Genomic DNA, 17,557 nt, shown 5'->3' with positions numbered 1-17,557 from the left:
CCAAAATTGGTTAAGGCCTTTTGATACACTCAATCTCCTCCTTTTGTTTTTATCAAAATCGAAACGGATCTGCAATTGGTTGAGGGATTTTGATACACTCAATCTCCTCTTTCCGTTTTTATCAAAATCGAAACGAATCTGGAAAACTAGGATAGAATGGTGACTTTTAAATGGTGATTAAATCCAATAAATTAAAGCGGAATTGAAAGGGAAAATCATATGGGGAAATGATAAGGGAGTAGTGGGGAATCGACTTTTGCAATCAATTGGAGGAAAGAACGTATGAGGAGGTAGATCGACATAGCGGCGATGTTAGGGTTTCGTCCTATGAAAAAAAACTGAGCAGATAAAAAACAATCCCTACCAGCCTAACGATAGAAAATTCGTGCAAATAAAGAACAAATCATTACCGTTTGCGCACGTACTCTTACGCATGTTAAAGAACACGACATAAAAAACGGACGAAAAAAACACAGAAACCTTGCGTATTTTTATATTAGGTATAGATATAGATATAGATAGATTAACGAGCAAAGCTGTTACGGGTTCGAAAAAAACTTCCGTGTTTTACCTTTGGCAACTGCTTATCAACCTTTTAGACATATTTTGACATGAGCTCTGTTACGTTTGTATTTCCATCCGTGTTGATGAGTATGTGTACTCTCATGGAGAAATCCCATCAGCAGGCTGCAAGCCCATTTATTGTTACGCCCAGTTCATATTTGGCCGAGTTTAGTTTCAAATTTTTTCTTCAAACTTTTAACTTTTTCATCACATCAAAACTTTTATACACATATAAACTTCCAACTTTTCAGTCACATCGTTTTAATTTCAACCAAACTTCTAATTTTAACGTGAACTAAACACACCCTTTATACCGATCGATTACTTGCTGCATGATGACAACTACCGCCCTCGTTACTTCGCCATCAACAGCAGTGGCTGATCAAAGCTATATAGGGACAGTTGCTAGCACATTTCCCCAGCTATCACACATGAGAACTTCCCAATATGCCTCCTAGTCCAAGCAAGTCCTATAGCTGCCACCTTTGCTGTTCCTGCGTGGCTCCTCGAGGCACAACTAGTTTTGCTAGAGAAAATGCCATGGCCGGTTTTATATATATGCCTCAGAGAAGGACATCAAGCAAATGAATTTCATTGCATAAACACTTATTATATTTTGGGGTCCATTGGATTTATGGGATTCTATATAAATTTCTTAGATTAAGTGCAAGCTATATACGTACTGAGATTACCAGATACTCCCTCCATTCCAAAATATAATGTACAATCACCCTTAACCCAAAGACCAAGAAATAATTATTATTATATTGTAGTTTGGATCATCCTAATAAATATAATGTACGCATCCAATAGGATTAGATAACATGGGAGTGGAGGATTTAAAAAAGTAATAATTTAATGGAGAAGATGTTATAGTTAATTGCATGCTTGCATGCATGCCTTATAGTATTATGGAACATCTAAGAAAAGTGTTTGTGTCTTATATTATGGAATGGAGGGAGTAATTTCTAAGATCAAGTTGCAAATTGGAGTACTAATTAATACAGGTAGTTACTCTCGGTTAAATAGCGTACGTGCATACACACTCAAAAAAGTTACTCAAATCTATACATTCAATATATTTACATAAAAACATGACACATTATCATTTATTAGCAACTGATACATTAATTTTAACATGCAAATCTGCAATTTATTACAAGCAAGCATAACAAATCGTCCTTACATTATTTTCATAATATTTCAACATATTTCTATCAAATATCAAATCCTATATTTCTTATTCTTCATTCAGTTTGGTTTAGAATTGTATTTTTTTAGAGAAATAGTAATTGAATAGTAATTCATTAGTTCTTCTATTGCATTATGTGCTCTAATATGTGTCGGGTTTTTTTTCGTCTTACGAATGTTGCCAAATATTAGTTTCCCTATTGGACTATGTGATATTGCCCTTTGCATTACTTATACTAATATTGTAAAGTTGAACGTAAAAATTATTGTTCTAGCTGAATATTGATCACGTTGTATTCTCCAACATGAACGGTGAAGAGACATGCTGCTAGCTTGCATAATTGGCTCACAGTAATCCGTTGTGGAACAAAATCCAACATGATTAGATGTAACTGCAATCATAGTTATGGTGGAGATGGAGATGCCAAATCAATCAAGCGAATCAAAACAAGGATGGCGTACGTCTTGTTTTTCTACTACCTTCGAAGTCTGAACTCTGATGAAACATTTTGGCAGAAATATCTGCCATGAATCAAGAGCACCATTTTCTAACCTAGTCATCTTTGCAAGCAGTTCAACGGGAGATGGAAGGACAATGAGTGATCTTCCTTATTTATATTTATATGTGTCTACAGTTCACTTTACAATGCATATTTTTCAAAGCAAGTTTAGCCGTAAATAACACATTTATCTCATGATCTCATTACAAGCAAGCCTGACTGCATTATTTCTTTTCCACATCCCTAAAAATAAAAGCAGGGAAGCCCGTTACGTTATAATTTTATTTATAAGAAAACAGAAATGTTTACAAAGAAATAGATTAAAGGATTTTCAATGGGCCAGCTTTAACAATGCAATTTAGTTTCCAACCTGTTTACATTGAAACGGACAACCAGATCATATACATACAGCTCTCCTGTCCTCGCACTCTCAACTCTACCCTTGTAACTCATGCATCACAAAGGAAACCCGATGGTAGACCTTACAATTAATTACTCTTCACGAGACAATTCTCCTATTTGTCCCAAATGAAGTACCCGATGTCATAGGTAGCACAATTTCACAATTATCGAAATTCCTGACGACTCCCACTCCCAGTCATATGGCTTGGCAGAAGATGCATCTGCATCTGCATCTACATGGCAGCTTTCACTTAGCAACAGCTAGCTATCTATCAGTTGCAAACGTCCATGGTTTTTATACGCCAATGATGGACGACCAACCACTTTTTTCAAACTTAATATCGCATTTACTAGATGGACACTTACTCCTATACCTGGTTTTGTTGCACCAAAAACTTTGCACCGTCTCTATTTTTATTCGGAGATAGTTGGAATAATTCTAGAACTTGTCACGAGCAGTATATAAGCGATCCATTGTTCTTCTACTTATTAGGTTTAATTTGAACATCGCTAAACTAGCCCTACTAGAGAAAACATAAGAGTATTTGGACGTAAGACATTACAATAATGGCACATATGAACGCTAGTCCGCCTACATGCCTAGAGTAGAATATATGAATTATACAACAAAATAGTAGTTGACGCATACATAATGCTTCTCAATCCTACATGGACTCTTAGCTAAGAATGTAAAATTTAGTTCAAGTTGTTACTTTGATAGTTTGCATCTCCTTCCATTCAAAAACTATGACAGCAAAAATTAAGGGCAAGTCGGGGTCCTTGGCAGTCAGCCGCGAGGTTTTTGTGCTTTTGTACTCCTTTTAAAGCAAGCCGTGGTGGTGTTTGCCGATGCTAGCACCCCACCACTAAAATCTTATGAAGAAAATAAAACGTTATAGAAGTTCGCTATCAACCAGATACAAAACGCTCTACAGAATCAGCATAGGTGAGATGCAAATCACCCAGACGGAATGGATGGATAATTGGGTATATAGATTGATGAATTGCTCTAATTTGTTGAAAATTAATCCCAACGATGGTAAAACACTATAAAAAAACGACTTTTGCATACACGCCCCTTAGTTTATCGTTGGCAGACTAAAATAACGTCCCCATGTAAAAAGATTTGGGTAGTGTTTGGTTAAGACTCCTCCGCCACCTAGTCACACACTCCCCCATCCTCTCCTTTTTATTTTAATCTGATTCCCTCTTTTATTTCACTTCCCCTCCTCCTCCCACTTGCCTCACTCACTACTCCTTTCCCCACTCTTCCACCTTACTTCCCCTCTCACTCCCAAACGGCCGGCCAGCATCCTCACTTGTCCGGGCGGTGACGGTGGGCTTCAGAATTGGAGCAGAGGTAGCCTCTGGAGCCCATGGGAGCGGGAGCGGTGACCACGACCATGGTGGCGACATGCTAGTATGGGAGTCGTGGATCCGCCACCGGCAGGCTTGGGAAGGGCAGATCTACTATCGGTGGGCTCGGGAGCGGTTAATCCGCCCTCACGCTTGGCAGAGAGGAGGTGGGGGGGTGCCGTGATGACGGCGGCACCAGAGCAGCAACCATGACCATGGTGGCGGCGGCATGCATGCACAGGAGTGGCATATCCGCCGCTGACGGGCTTGTGACCAATGGATCCTCCCTCACGTGCGGTGGAGATGAGGCGAAAGGCAGCACGGCGACCACAACCACGGTGGCAACATGCGGACTCAGGAGCAGCGGATCCGCCACCGGTAGGCTCCAGAATGGTGGATCCACCGCCAGCAACAGGGGAAGCGAAAGAGCCGAAGAGCGCACTTTGCGGTTGCACTGCCCGGTGAGGACCTTGCTAGGGTTTTTAACTTCTTTTGTTTTTTTTTTATTTTTAATCGTTTAGTCGGGTATCCTTACTGGGCGCTAGCAAAAAAAAAAGGATCTTTGCAAGCGGCCTTCTCGAAAATGATTTTTTGTATGCCATTGTGGTGGCCTCACATGGAAATGCCAATTTTCGCATACACTTGGTGCCAGGCTGGTGGAGCACCCACCCGCGAAAACTAGTTCCAGCCGTGTACAAAGATTTCTATAGTAGTGTAATTTGTTTTCCACAAATATACATTATAGCTTACACTGATATACGCAGTCAAGAAAAGTAGTTCCTGTCTATTCAAAATATTACTCCCTCCATCCCATAATATAAGGGATTTTGACTTTTTGTTTGCACTGTTTGATCATTCGTCTTATTTTTAAAAAAAATGGAATTATTATTTATTTTATTTGTGACTTACTTTATTATACGAAGTACTTTAAGCACAACTTTTCGTTTTTTATATTTGCACAATTTTTTTAATAAGACAAGTGGTCAAACAGTACAAGCAAAAAGTCAAAATCCCTTATATTATGGGACGGAGGGAGTAACTTGGAATGCTAAATTCTCAGCCCAGCAAATCCATACTAAAATTTGGCTCCCAAATTTATTTTTAGAACAAACTATAAATCATCATTGAGTTGATGGACCCCCAATCTAAATAAGTTCACACATATTTTTGAAGCTTTTACAACTGGACAGAGAAAAGGGTCTATTTGGAGAAGACACCGTCCTGCACTACTAAAAGGCTCAGGACAAATATTTGCTCAGGATTATAACCTTTTCTTCGGATTTTTTTCACCAATCTTAATTCCTCACATAAAGAGGGTTTCAACTGAACCTACTATATACACGGCAGTAGCATAGATGAGAAGATGCTCATCTGTTTCTGAACCTAAAACAAACACACGATGCAAATTAGATTAACCGTTCGTTCGAGCTGATCGATCACGCTGATCTCCAGCACGAATTGTGAAGATATACTTCTAACTTCTGGTATGTCGTCTCACACTTGCAATCAGTGGCCAGAACTTGCATAACTTGCAAGCGCAATTGTGGTGAAAATGGAGATGCAGACCATCTAACGAACCGTAAATTTAAAGCACGGCATGCTTGTATTCCTAGTGCCTCCCATGCCGACAGTAAATAAATACAAATGTTGGTGCTGAAGTCTCCGATGAAATAGCTTTCGAGAATGCTAGTGCCTCTATCCCATTATATAGGCGTAACTGAATTTGGCTCAAATCCCAGAATATAGGGCGGCACCTGCTCGGCTCCGATTTATACACATGCAAGCATTGATGCTCTCTTCAGTTCCCTTGCATACATATGCACGCATTTAAGACATCAGCGAATGAAACGCTTTCATAAAATTTTTCCTAGAATAGATACTAGAAATATTTGTATTAGAAATATAGAGACGTGCCGTGCCGGGCGGCCCAGCTGGCCATGTATAAACCAGATACACATCGAACTGCTTCCCTGGTCTCTGCGTCCAGGGTAGTTAAGCCGTAACTAATGGGATGAACGGAGTATATATTAGGCTCGTAGGAATGAATGCTATATAGTCGCTTTGTGTTTTCCTCATAAAGAGCAAGTCGTCCTTGAAAACAATATTGCCAGTAGTATCTATCGAGATTATCAGCACCGATGTTTCCTCTAGGATTGGAAGGCGTCCGGGAAATTTTCTGTCACTGTTAAGTGAATTGTCTTAAAACACCTTCTGCCCTATGTTAGTATGTTGGTTCCTCACGTACATTTATTTAACCTCATTTCCAATGCTGTCAATTTGGAACTCACGAAGCACAGGGCTTGGGTGTGTTGGTTGCCAATCAACTTGGAGTTCTTGATTTGTGTTGTGGATTGGGATTACGAGCTGTCTGAAGGGGGCCACTCGAAGCATACCAACGTCTCCTTTTTTTTTAAATTGGAAAGAGTACATAGGTGTTGGTTTTATTACGGCCAATGATGCTGGGACATTGCCGCTGGATGATTGGTGACGGTTCCAAAACCAATACCTATATCGGGTTTGAAACTGCCACCTATTGCATAATCTGCGAGAATGTGTATTCAATAGTAATGATATCTATTCAGTAGTGTCTATTAGGTGCAACTGGCACCTAGCTAATATCTTGCATTAGAAACTCATAGATATAAAAGTCTCATACAACAAATTTCTATACTTCAAAATTTATATGTTTTTATATTGTAGGCCAAAATAGATTTTTTTAATAGAAAGGATACCGGAGAATTTTACAAGAGAAATATTTTCATGCAAAAAATTCTTGGGGGAGGAGGCGCCACATCTGTTCCAATAGAAGCCATCACTGCTGGAGGGTTCTGACACTTATCCCCACCTTCGACACAGTCTCAAAATAAGCAATGGGTATAGGGTGGAAACTGACTTTGTTTAGTTTGCAGTTGTGCCACTGATATGTGGGTCCTACTTTGGTATAGCCCACATGTCAGTGGCACAACTACAAACTGCACAAAGTCAGGGAATCCTCATTCGTATAGGGTTTATTGTTGTTTTTGGAAAAAGTACGAATTACCCTCCCCTGAACTGTCGCGGTCGTCTGAATTACCCCCTGAACCACAAAACCGGACATTCTTCACCCCGAACAATGTAAACCGGACGAATTACCTCCCTCGATCCAATCCGCGGTGGTTTTGGTCTACGTGGCAGTCCAGTCAGCAATTTATTTATTAAAAAATATGTGGGCCCCACCTATCAGTTTCTCTCTCCTATCTCTCACTCTCTCTCTTCTCCTTTAGACGGCGGCGGCGGAGGCAGGAGCGCGGCGAGACGGCAGCGGCGGCGGCGGGGGCGAAGGAGGCGAGGCGGTGGCGGCATCATGATGCTCCAACGCATCGGCGCCCGCATGGCGACGGCCTATCTCGCAATGGTCGTGGCGGCGCTCATCGAGGCGAGGTGGCTCCGCGTGGCCCGCGACGCCGGCCTGGTCGACCGGCCGGACGTGGCAACGGCCTGCCTCACCATGGTCGTGGCAGCGCTCGTCGAGGCGAGGCGGCTCCGTGCGGCCCGCGATGCCGCCGCTGCACCCCACCGCCGCTCGTCTCCTTCGCCGCACCCCGCCGCCACTCGTCTCCTCCGCCGCACCCCGCCGCCGCTCGCCGCCTCATCCCCCGCCGCTCGCCTCCACCGCCGCCGCCACTCCCTGTTGCCCGCCTGCCTCCGTGCGCGTGAGTGAGAGAGAATGAGAGAAGACAGAGAGGAATAGTTGGATAGGAGTATGACAGATGGGTCCTATATTTTTTTAATAAATAAAATACTGAATGGACTGCCACGTAGACCAAAACTACCGCGGATTGGGTCGAGGGGGGTAATTCGTCTGGTTTACATAGTTCGGGGTGAATAATATCCGGTTTGGTGGTTAGGGGGTAATTCAGATGACCGCGATAGTTCGGGGGGTAATTCGTACTCTTTCCTTGTTTTTAATAGCTGAATGATTTTGTAATCTAGGGTACAATCGAAAAATTAATCTATTATAAAGTTTAAAACGAATTTAATTTTTTAAAGAAATTTACTATAATGTTTTTTATGAAAAACATACTGTTTATAAACTATAGAAGCATGTCGTATAATTAATCTATTCTTCCTATATTTGGATTAGAGCTTTCTGTGCCAGGAAAGGCACAAAAGCCACATGTTTTGCATGGTATTTTTAGGAAAAATTTGCTACAGGACAATTAAAAAACTTGTAATTGGTTGTGAGATATCGCAAAAAGTGATACGGCTGATGGACATTACAAAATTTGTGTGATTAGCTACAGGAAACCAGATGCAATATTTTATAATTTCTAGGTCAAAAAAGGTGAGATTTTTTTCAAAATAGCGAGATTGCCCCTGGCACCTCTCCTCTCCAGCTCGCTCGCCTGTCACGGAGCGCGGCTGCCTCCTGCTCCCACAGCCTATCTTTGGCTCGTGCTCCTCCACCTCTCATCCCCCTCCCTCCCCCCACCCCCCCCCCCCTCCTCCCGCAGACCGTGTCCTGCTCCTAGCGCACGCAAGGTCGGCACCCACGGCTGCCATGATTCGCCCTCCATGACGGGTACCTCATTGATCTTGACGGCGAACCCATCCGCTGCCCGACGCCCATCGCCCGTTGCAACGTCCAGGCCACGCTCGCCAGGGAGAACTCCAACATCATCGGCACCTGCTCCTCTGCCCGGTCAGCGAGATGTTCACCAGCGTGGTGGCGACCACCCCTGTGCTCGGCGCCGGCGGCGACAACACTACCGATGGATTCACCTGCTCCGGCATTAGCTGCTGTGATGCCCATCGCCATCGGCTGCCCCTCCTACCTCGTGCAGTTCCTTAGCCTGGACTAGAACTAGGAGCTCAGCGGCAAGCTACCCATCGCCGTGCGCATCGCCGAGCGGGGCTGGTTCGAGGGCGTCGCTGCCAAGCTCCTCAACAGCAGCTCAGACGCCGCCACTCGCCGGTCCCGGTGGTTCTAGAGCAGTAGGCGGTTACGGGAGCTCAGGGCGCGCGAGGCGGAGGCGGTCGCGTGCGAAGCGGCGGCCGCGCTATGTGATAGGGCCAGTGAGCTGGAGAGGAGCGGCGCCAAGGGCAATCTCGCCATCTTAAAAATTTTATCACCTCTTTTGACCCAAAAATTATAAAATATTGTATCTGGTGTCCTACAACTAATTATACAATTTTGGTAGTATCCATCAGCTATGTTACGTTTTTATGATGTCTTAGCCAATTACAAGTTTTTTGAGTGTCATGTAGCAAATTTTGCTGAATTTTTATTATCAAAGAAAAACATGTTGCTCCCATCCAAAGATAATGAATCAAAAAACATGCTTGAAATTAATTGCATGTATTCCCATCGAAAAAAAAAGTAACTGAATATAAAGATTGTCTCCACTCTCCTAATTAACTGAAAAACATGTTGCTCCCATCCAAAGGCCTTGTTAGGCTAGTTCCTTTCCATAGGTATTGGAGGAGGTTAATTCAGCATCCATTAAGGTGCGTAGAAAATACTAGGGATGAAAATGGTATGGAAATTTTTAAGATTTCTGGCTGCCGTTTCCAGTTTTCACCGACCGTTTTAGTCGGTATCAGTAACCGACTGTGGTGGAAATGGAAACGGTAATTTCTTCTGGAAATGGTAGTGGAAATGGGATGGAGATTTTTCCGACCGTTTGTCGGTAACCGTATTTATACGGTAATTTCCATCAAAATTCCGAAAGTTCCCCAGCGGCTCAGCCACCTCAACTTATCGGAAGCCCATGAATGAAAGAAACCCGGTAGGCTTGCAGCCCATAATAAAAGGGGAAGTGACCAGGGAAAATATTGTTAACCCTATGACATGGCATGTGGATTTTGCTGAACTTTAGTCTCCTCAACTTATCGATGTTGAAGTATGAAGTATTGTTGAACTTTCTTTATGTTGTTTGTCAAACTTATTATCGTATCACCAATTATCATATAACGGTGTTATGTGGAGTGTGATGGTGCAAAAATTAAGTTAAAAATTCATCTACGTGCATAGTTAAATGCGTGCTATGCCACACTCCGCTGATTCCGACATTAAATTTTGACTTCCGACCAATATCGGTATATTCCGTTCCGATGGTCCCGTTTCCGATATACCGATATTACCGATATCGTTACAATTTCCGAGTCTATTGTTCCGATTCCATTTTTGAGAAAAAAAATACGAAAATAAAAATGGTATAGGGTTTTTCCGACCATTTTCATCCATCGAAAATACCGAACAAGCCCCAGATGATATAATGTACAGTGCTTCAACCTTATGCATTTAGGAGAAGTTCTGAGGAAATTGGAGTAGAGTATATATGTATAATTTTTTTTGCGGGGATATGTATAATATCATTTACAAATGGAAAAAAAAAGATATATCGTGTCGAAATCCACCAGATCGAATAGGTATTCGCACCTGCAAATCACTACACCATTCCCTATGAATCTGTCAGCAAGGCCCACATACGCTGAAAAAGCTACTCTTTCACACAGAGAGGGTCAGGTTGTCACTGTACCCACGACGGAATAAAAATTGAGCATATGCCTAATTTATATCACAATTTCTATATATATGATTACTGCTCAATATACCGACATATATTTAAGAGCAATTTTTAAAAAAGGTAAATAGTCAGAATTATGTTCTAGCTTTAGCTAAATATTTCAGAGAACTACAACATTATTTATTTGCCTTACGAATTTAGCCTACTTATCACACAGGTACTAGTACGTGGATAATACTCGCACTCTCTTAATAAGAGTTGTTCCACATTCCATATGCATTGAGGATAAAATTAATTTTCTCGTAAAACCGTTTGCTATTTGTTACAGTTTTATGAAATACTCCCTCAAAGTTGTAGCAAAGAGATAGTCTCGGCTTTTGTGAAATTTACTTTATATTTAGCATTTACATCCGCTCCAAAAATATTTGTGTCAAATACAATCCCCAGTTTATTTCACCCCGTACATTCACCAAACTTAATGCAACAGGCAAATTGTATGTACATCATTCATTTACCAAAACTTGAAGCGACGTATATACATGCCAGCGCAGGGTTTCTGGGTTTGTACAGTACAATCGCAACAAATCAGAACAAGCTGCATCCGGCACTCAATAAAAGGACCTAGAGTACACACACTCAAATATATTTGTACGAAATAAAATGGTCACAGAATTAATTCACGTTACGCACACAATAAAAAATCAAATATATATTTAGTTTCATCACAATTCTGTCTGTGAGAATCAAATATATTATATATATTTAGTTGACAATATTGTACCCTTTTTGATACATTGAGAGTAGAGTGTGCATGTGTACATAGAACTAAACTCGTGTGCATATGAGCATTTGTATTCGCTACAGAATACTCAAAATTTGTGTAATTTGCTTATAGACATAAAAAAACGTGTCATGGCTGAAAGTCACTTAAAAATCAGTAATTTGTTAGAGGACACTTTTGGCTCAATTGGAAAGATAAATTATTAAAAAAGAGGAGATTGCCCCAAGACCATATGCTTCAAATATGGCGTGAGAGTAAAATTTAGAAATTATGCAAATCTAAATTTACTATCAACCCAAGTACACCACTAACATACATCATATTCCATCATAGTAATTTACTGGAGGGCATTTTCATTTTCTTGAAAAAATTCTCTCCCAACTAAGCCAAAAGTGTTCTCTAGTAGATTACCAGTTTTTAACAATGTCTGGCACGTTTTTACGATGTCTAACAGTAAATTATACAAATTTTAAATATCATGTAACAAATTTTGTCAGACATGGAACCAGAATGAGTCTATTAGTGGAGTCACAACTACAACTCACCCTCTGTTTCATGGCCTTCGTCCATCTCAATCACACACGAAGCCGAACTTGGCTGGAATACGAGGCCAGGGTCTAAGGTGGTGTTTAGTAAGGGACTTGTGCTTTTGTGAGAGAGACTAAAATAAGTCCCTCCTCTCCCAAACACCACGTAAACCCCACATTTAAAATCTTGCCTGGAATTGTCCCAATTTCCATGACACGTCGTGTCTGACGAATCAAGATGACAGTACCATGTTCCCTTGGTCATTTATGCATATGCCACCAATAAAAGTTGCTCACCGATCGAGCTTACTAAAAACATGAAAATTTGTTGTGTCGTGTCACCTTCACGGCAAGTGTCACTCCTTATCTTGCCTGTGTACAGACATGCAGTGAGTGTTATTTTCACCTTATTTGCAAGCTGTCCATGTTGCAACTTTCACCATTTCACAATTCCCCACATAGAGAAGACAGCCAACAATCAACAATGTAATCAGATCTTCACCAATGCCTTGCCCATGACACAAAAGGGGGGCCAATGAAGGCAGCCCTTCAGCATCAGATACCCCTGCCAAGGCTGCAAATGCCATTTGGGATGAGGCCAACAAATGCCCATGAACCAAACGTAGCAACCAAAGGCAGCCATCGAAATTGTTGTACCCTCTCAAACACACATAAGCCAAGCAATGTAGCTGTTATCACACAGTAACAAGGCAGGCAGCCATTTCTGGTTTCTGCCACCTTGTAGCCTGCCATGTGGGGCTTCAGGAATTTAAAGGACCACACTCTCACACACACACACACTCCTCCAACACATATTTACACAAGTTCTGAATTTACCCATCAAACTTCTTGTAATCCTTTGTGTTTGATTGTCTTCAATGTATAGAGATGCAATAATCTTGTAGAAGTTTCCATAACATCCGTACCATATGCTCTTAATAGTGCAGTAACGTAGGGCTTGCTTGAAAGGCACTGCAGTCTAATTATAAGCTAGTCTAATTATAAGCCGCGAAGACACAATAACGAGGAATAAGACTAATTATAATTTTAGGTAAGACTTTCCTACCTATGCTCTTCGCGGTCGAAAACTGGCTAAGGAACAAAAACGACTAGAAAAACCATAGATTGGAAAATTTAAGTTGCAAAAATTCAAAATTAACAAGCATGCCCTACAGGTTTTAGGGGAAAAAATATGTAAAATGCATGGGTGGATGGCTCTTAATTGTATGCAGCTAACTGGGCATCCAAGCACAGGAGGCAGGCTAGCTGGATAGTAACATGCAGGATGCAACTGCTCCAGATTTAATGGCTGCCCAACGCCGGCCAACTATCCGTCGATGTCCCCATCTACACGGAAGGAGATCTTCTGCAGTAGTGAAGCTAGCTGCTGCTGCGTTGGGGTTGGCTCACTGACGTATTCACATAGTATTATTGTACTCCTATCCTATCTACGGTTTTCTCTGTTTGTAGGATGCTGGTGAGTTGGTGATTGCGTTTAGACGAGGGCTGTGCTTAATTGTTAGCTCTGCCAGCTTGATGGGTTTTTGTTACTCGCTCCATCGGCCTGTTTAGTTCGTGAAAAATAAAAAATTTTGTGCCACATGAGATATTTAACCGGATGTCGGAAAGGGTTTTCAGACACGAATAAAAAAACTAATTTTATAACTCGTCTGGAAACTACGAGATAATCTTGAGCCTAATTAATCCGTCATTAGCACATGTGGGTTATCGTAGCATTAATAGATAATCATGAACTAATTAGGCTCAAAAGATTTATCTCACGATTTCCCCCCTAACTGTGCAATTAGTTTTTTTAATCTATATTTAATGCTCCATACATGTGTCCAAAGATTCGATCTGATGTTTTTGAAAAAAAATTTGGGGAACTAAACCAGACCTAAAATACACTAAGTTTTCATTCGACACATTCTCAGTTACCTCTTCGAAATATATAAGGCATAGGTCTGGACTAATTGGGGCTACAATAAAATCAAGTGGTAGTAAACTTATATAAGTAGTTTAGTGCTAATAGTCTCATTTTACCAATACTAGGTTGCTAATATTTGGACAAAGTTTAAACTAGAAAAGTTGCTATATTTTGAGACGGAGTGAGTATTATTCTCAACACTAGGTGAAATCTATTATGGAAATGTGAAGTTTTATGGAGTCACAAATTTTGCGACTTGTGCCGCCAATATTGATTGAGATATATTCAGAAATTCTATAAATTATTAAGTTATGATATTGGAGTTCAAGACTATTGTATATGCCTGATTTTACCGTGTACAATATAAATGTATTTTTCACGAAAGATAAATTGACACTCAATGTTTATAAATTCTTGTATATCGTCCAAACGTGTATCAATAAATCTTGCAGAAAAAAGATAAAGATTAAATACAGACACGTAAAACGAGAAAGCCATTAATACATGATTAAATAAGCTTTAATTATTTCAAACTTAAAAAATAGAATAATATAAAATTTTCGTACAAAATAGTGAAAATTAATTATGCTAAAAAATCAAGATAAAATATGTATCCCAATAAAAAAATGGAATCTACGTCGCAAGATCTCACAACCCCAGCACCAACCTTTTGGATCCCAATCAATGCCACAAAAGAAAAAAAAAACCCTAGAATATCCACACAATTGAATGATTGATTGCAGCTCAAGCTTCAATCCGCACAATAAACAGATTTTACATTTCTAAACCTCTAAAAAAGAAAATGCAATATTAGATTGTTCATACCCTCCCATAAATAATCCTCCTGTACAACATAATTGCACCCTCTCTTCTCTTCAGCACACTCCCACTGTGGGAGTCCCACAAAACCCCCCCTCCTCTCCTCCTCTGGCTCCCTCTGCCACCCAGCCACCACAGGATGGCATCCTCCTCCTCACCTCCACTCCTCCTCCTCGTCTCCCTCCTCGCCGCCGTCGCCGCCGCCTTCCTCGCGGCGCAAGCTCTCGCCCAACACCAACCCCAAGTACCACTCCCATCTCCACTCTCTCTCTCTCTTTGCATTTCAAGAAACCAAGAACTGTACTGACCGTGTTCGTGTTCGGTTTCGTAGGGAAATGATACGGCGGCGGCGGGGGAGGGGTGGAGGCCGAGGCTGAGGAAGACGTACGTGGAGGGCGGCGCCGCCGGGATGGTGCCGCGGCGGCGGAGGCTGGTGGGGAGGTTCCAGATATGCGCGGTGTGCACCTGCTGCGGGGGCCCGCACGGGGTGTGCATCCCGGCGCCCTGCTGCTACGCCATCAACTGCAACATCCCGAACCGCCCCTTCGGCGTCTGCTCCTTCACCCCGCGAACCTGCAACTGCCTCAACTGCCACCTCTAGCAGATATGCAGCACAGCACATCAGCCAAGAAAATCAGGCAAGAAACCCCAAGTAAAAGAAAAAAAACAGTAATGCTTAATGCTGCTTTTAATCTCTTTGTTTTTTTTTCTCTTTTTGATTTTTCTTTGGTTGGTGCCAAATCGAGAAATGCTAAGAAGAAATTTGTTTGGGATTGGAAGAACACTTGGATCATATAGTTAGTAGTTGTAGTGAGTGGAAATATTGGTAGCTATGAGTAGCTTTGTGATGGATGGATGGATGGATGTTTTTTGGTTAGTTTTTTTTTCCCCATTTTGGGGGGTGACTGGTTAATGTGGTGCCTATTGAATTGTGGATATAATTAATTAGTATCTTGGTATATTTGAAACAAAATTGAATTTGTTCTGTATTGTTACGCATATTCTTCCTAGTGGTCGTGTAATATATACCGCTTTAGTTTACTGTCTTCAAATTCATATTGCAGAGCTAGTATGGTTCTTCTCAGAGACAATGGGTGACTTGGTGGATTTCTGTTCAGTACCAGAGAAAAAAATTGTTTTCCTGATTTGGTTTTGTTGTGATTGAATCTAGCATGTGTACAACTGATGTTTAATATGTGGTGATGCGTGGAATGCGGCAGCGATAGATACAGGGTACATGCAGCACGACTCTTATCAATCATAATATCATCTACAATGTCAAGTTCTGTTTCCTTTCTTGTTATGCTTTTAATTGATGCAATCTAGCATTCATTCTGTTGCACAGTTTTTGGTTTGCAGTTCTAATGCCTTGTTGATGTGATGTCCACCTGATTCTATTAGCACAATTAACTGAATATTATTCTGACTCTGACTGTTGGAGAAGAATCTGATGAATTTGTGTGCAAGGTTTCAAAAAAAAAAAAAACAAAAGTTAGCTCTGATCAGTTCTTGTAGAAGTATGTTTTTTGTGTAGGAAACTTTTTAGATTGATGCATTTGAGTAAGTTTTAGTCTAAGTAGTTCCTATTATAAAGTATAAGACTAGGACAAGCAGATGTACTGAAGTAATTAAGGGCCAGTTCGTATTAGATGATATTGGCATCTGGCTTGACTCGTTTTCAATCCAGCTGAAATTCCTTTTGAATACTACATTTCAAGCTCTGCCTTAGCATATGTCCTCCTATCTGATTTTGAAGGTTTGCACTTTACACTTTGATATTGCACATCAGCTAATCTTTGCCTTTTCTATCAAATTTTTTAATCAGCTGTCCTGAGGGATGCATTCCTTCTTTAATTCTCCTGTGCAGTACTACACAATAACTATTAACTACCGTCTTCAATGAAAGTAAATGTTGTGGTTAGTGGCTGTCCATTTTAGTATATGTTTTTTATATTGTTTGCTGTCTTTGTTGACAGTCCATGCCACTATGGCAATGTCATTGAGACATAGAAAGGAAAATAAGTATATTAGGGTAGGACTTGTCCACACTTCATTTGGCTCCTAAACCATCCATAGTTGCCTTCTGCAGATTTTCTGTTTAGATTATTCGAAGATAAATTAATGTTGATGGATTAATTATTATATGTTATAAATCTGATAAATAGCTTGCCACAAGTGGTTTAAGCAATGCAGTAGAAATTATTTTTCTTTCAAAAATCATATTTTTCGAAGCATGTACTAAATAATCCGCACCAATAATTCAGTGAATAAACAAAAATGAGCATGGTGATTTGGTCATCGACATCATAAGTTTCTGTTGCAGTTTAGAGCCATTTCCAATGCTCGAATTTGCTGAAAAAAATCGAAAACTCCAACTAATTATAGGAAAATAACCTCAGGGGGTGAACAGAGCGCAAATCACTGAGAGAGAGAGAAACAAAATACCAGCAAGATTATCAGATTGAGCGTCGGGTCGGATAGATGGTCCAAAAAGAGCGTGCCCTACAGGATATGGTTTTTTCACGCTGTGATGGCATTTCTAAGCCAGCTTCTTCAGGACACTGCAACAGTACTGGGCGGCATCATGGACCAAAAAAATTAGTTCGGTATTAAATTGAGACCTCGACCATTGATTTGTGCTCTTGTGGTCATCAGGCAATGCACATGAGCTCCTGCACAACCACATCTGATCTGAGTCTAGCTGGAGCTCCAGGCCTGTCCCACCCTATCTTATTGTCATGTAAAACCCTTTAACCCTCAACCATTTGTCACTCTTGCGATATTCGGAACACGGTAATTTCACGGGAGTTATGTACATATTCCGCAAAAAAAACATCATATTTCCATATGTATATATGAATGAGTTTTTTTTTAGCACCTCAAACAGTCAATAATGCCGAGTACAATTCAAACCCAACTTTTGTCCTTGGTGCAGCTAGAGATTCAAGTCTCCCATGCCACATGGTTCTTACAGCTATATG

At 40.9% G+C, this 17,557-nt stretch overlaps 1 protein-coding gene across 2 annotated transcripts; it reads left to right on the top strand.

Moving 5' to 3' along the window:
• The first annotated feature begins 14,696 nt into the window (after nucleotides 1–14,696).
• Nucleotides 14,697–15,920, top strand: LOC4350481 (uncharacterized). Of its 2 annotated transcripts, XM_015760418.3 has the most exons (3): nucleotides 14,697–14,820; nucleotides 14,908–15,214; nucleotides 15,641–15,920. In XM_015760418.3, exons 1-2 carry the CDS (start codon nucleotides 14,716–14,718, stop codon nucleotides 15,175–15,177), a joined length of 375 nt encoding a protein of 124 aa, XP_015615904.1. In that variant the 5' UTR covers nucleotides 14,697–14,715; the 3' UTR covers nucleotides 15,178–15,214; nucleotides 15,641–15,920. The 2 variants fall into 2 exon arrangements, with proteins under 2 accessions (XP_015615904.1, XP_015615903.1); XM_015760417.3 differs by lacking the exon at nucleotides 15,641–15,920 and having other exon boundaries at nucleotides 14,908–15,549.
• Nucleotides 15,921–17,557: the final 1,637 nt, after the last annotated feature.

This window comes from Oryza sativa, chromosome 11 (genome assembly GCF_034140825.1).
Source record: "Oryza sativa Japonica Group chromosome 11, ASM3414082v1".
Taxonomy (NCBI): Eukaryota; Viridiplantae; Streptophyta; class Magnoliopsida; order Poales; family Poaceae; genus Oryza; species Oryza sativa.
Note: the sequence above shows the minus strand (reverse complement) of the source record. Positions and strands in the feature narration are given on the sequence as shown.

What these genes read in the sequence shown, in the direction of transcription:
- LOC4350481 (XM_015760418.3), top strand. Translation starts at nt 14,716, where the DNA reads ATGGCATCCTCCTCCTCACCTCCACTCCTCCTCCTCGTCTCCCTCCTC. An exon ending in TCGCCCAACACCAACCCCAA is followed by an intron (nt 14,821 to 14,907) that starts GTACCACTCCCA and finishes TCGGTTTCGTAG; the next exon opens with GGAAATGATACGGCGGCGGC.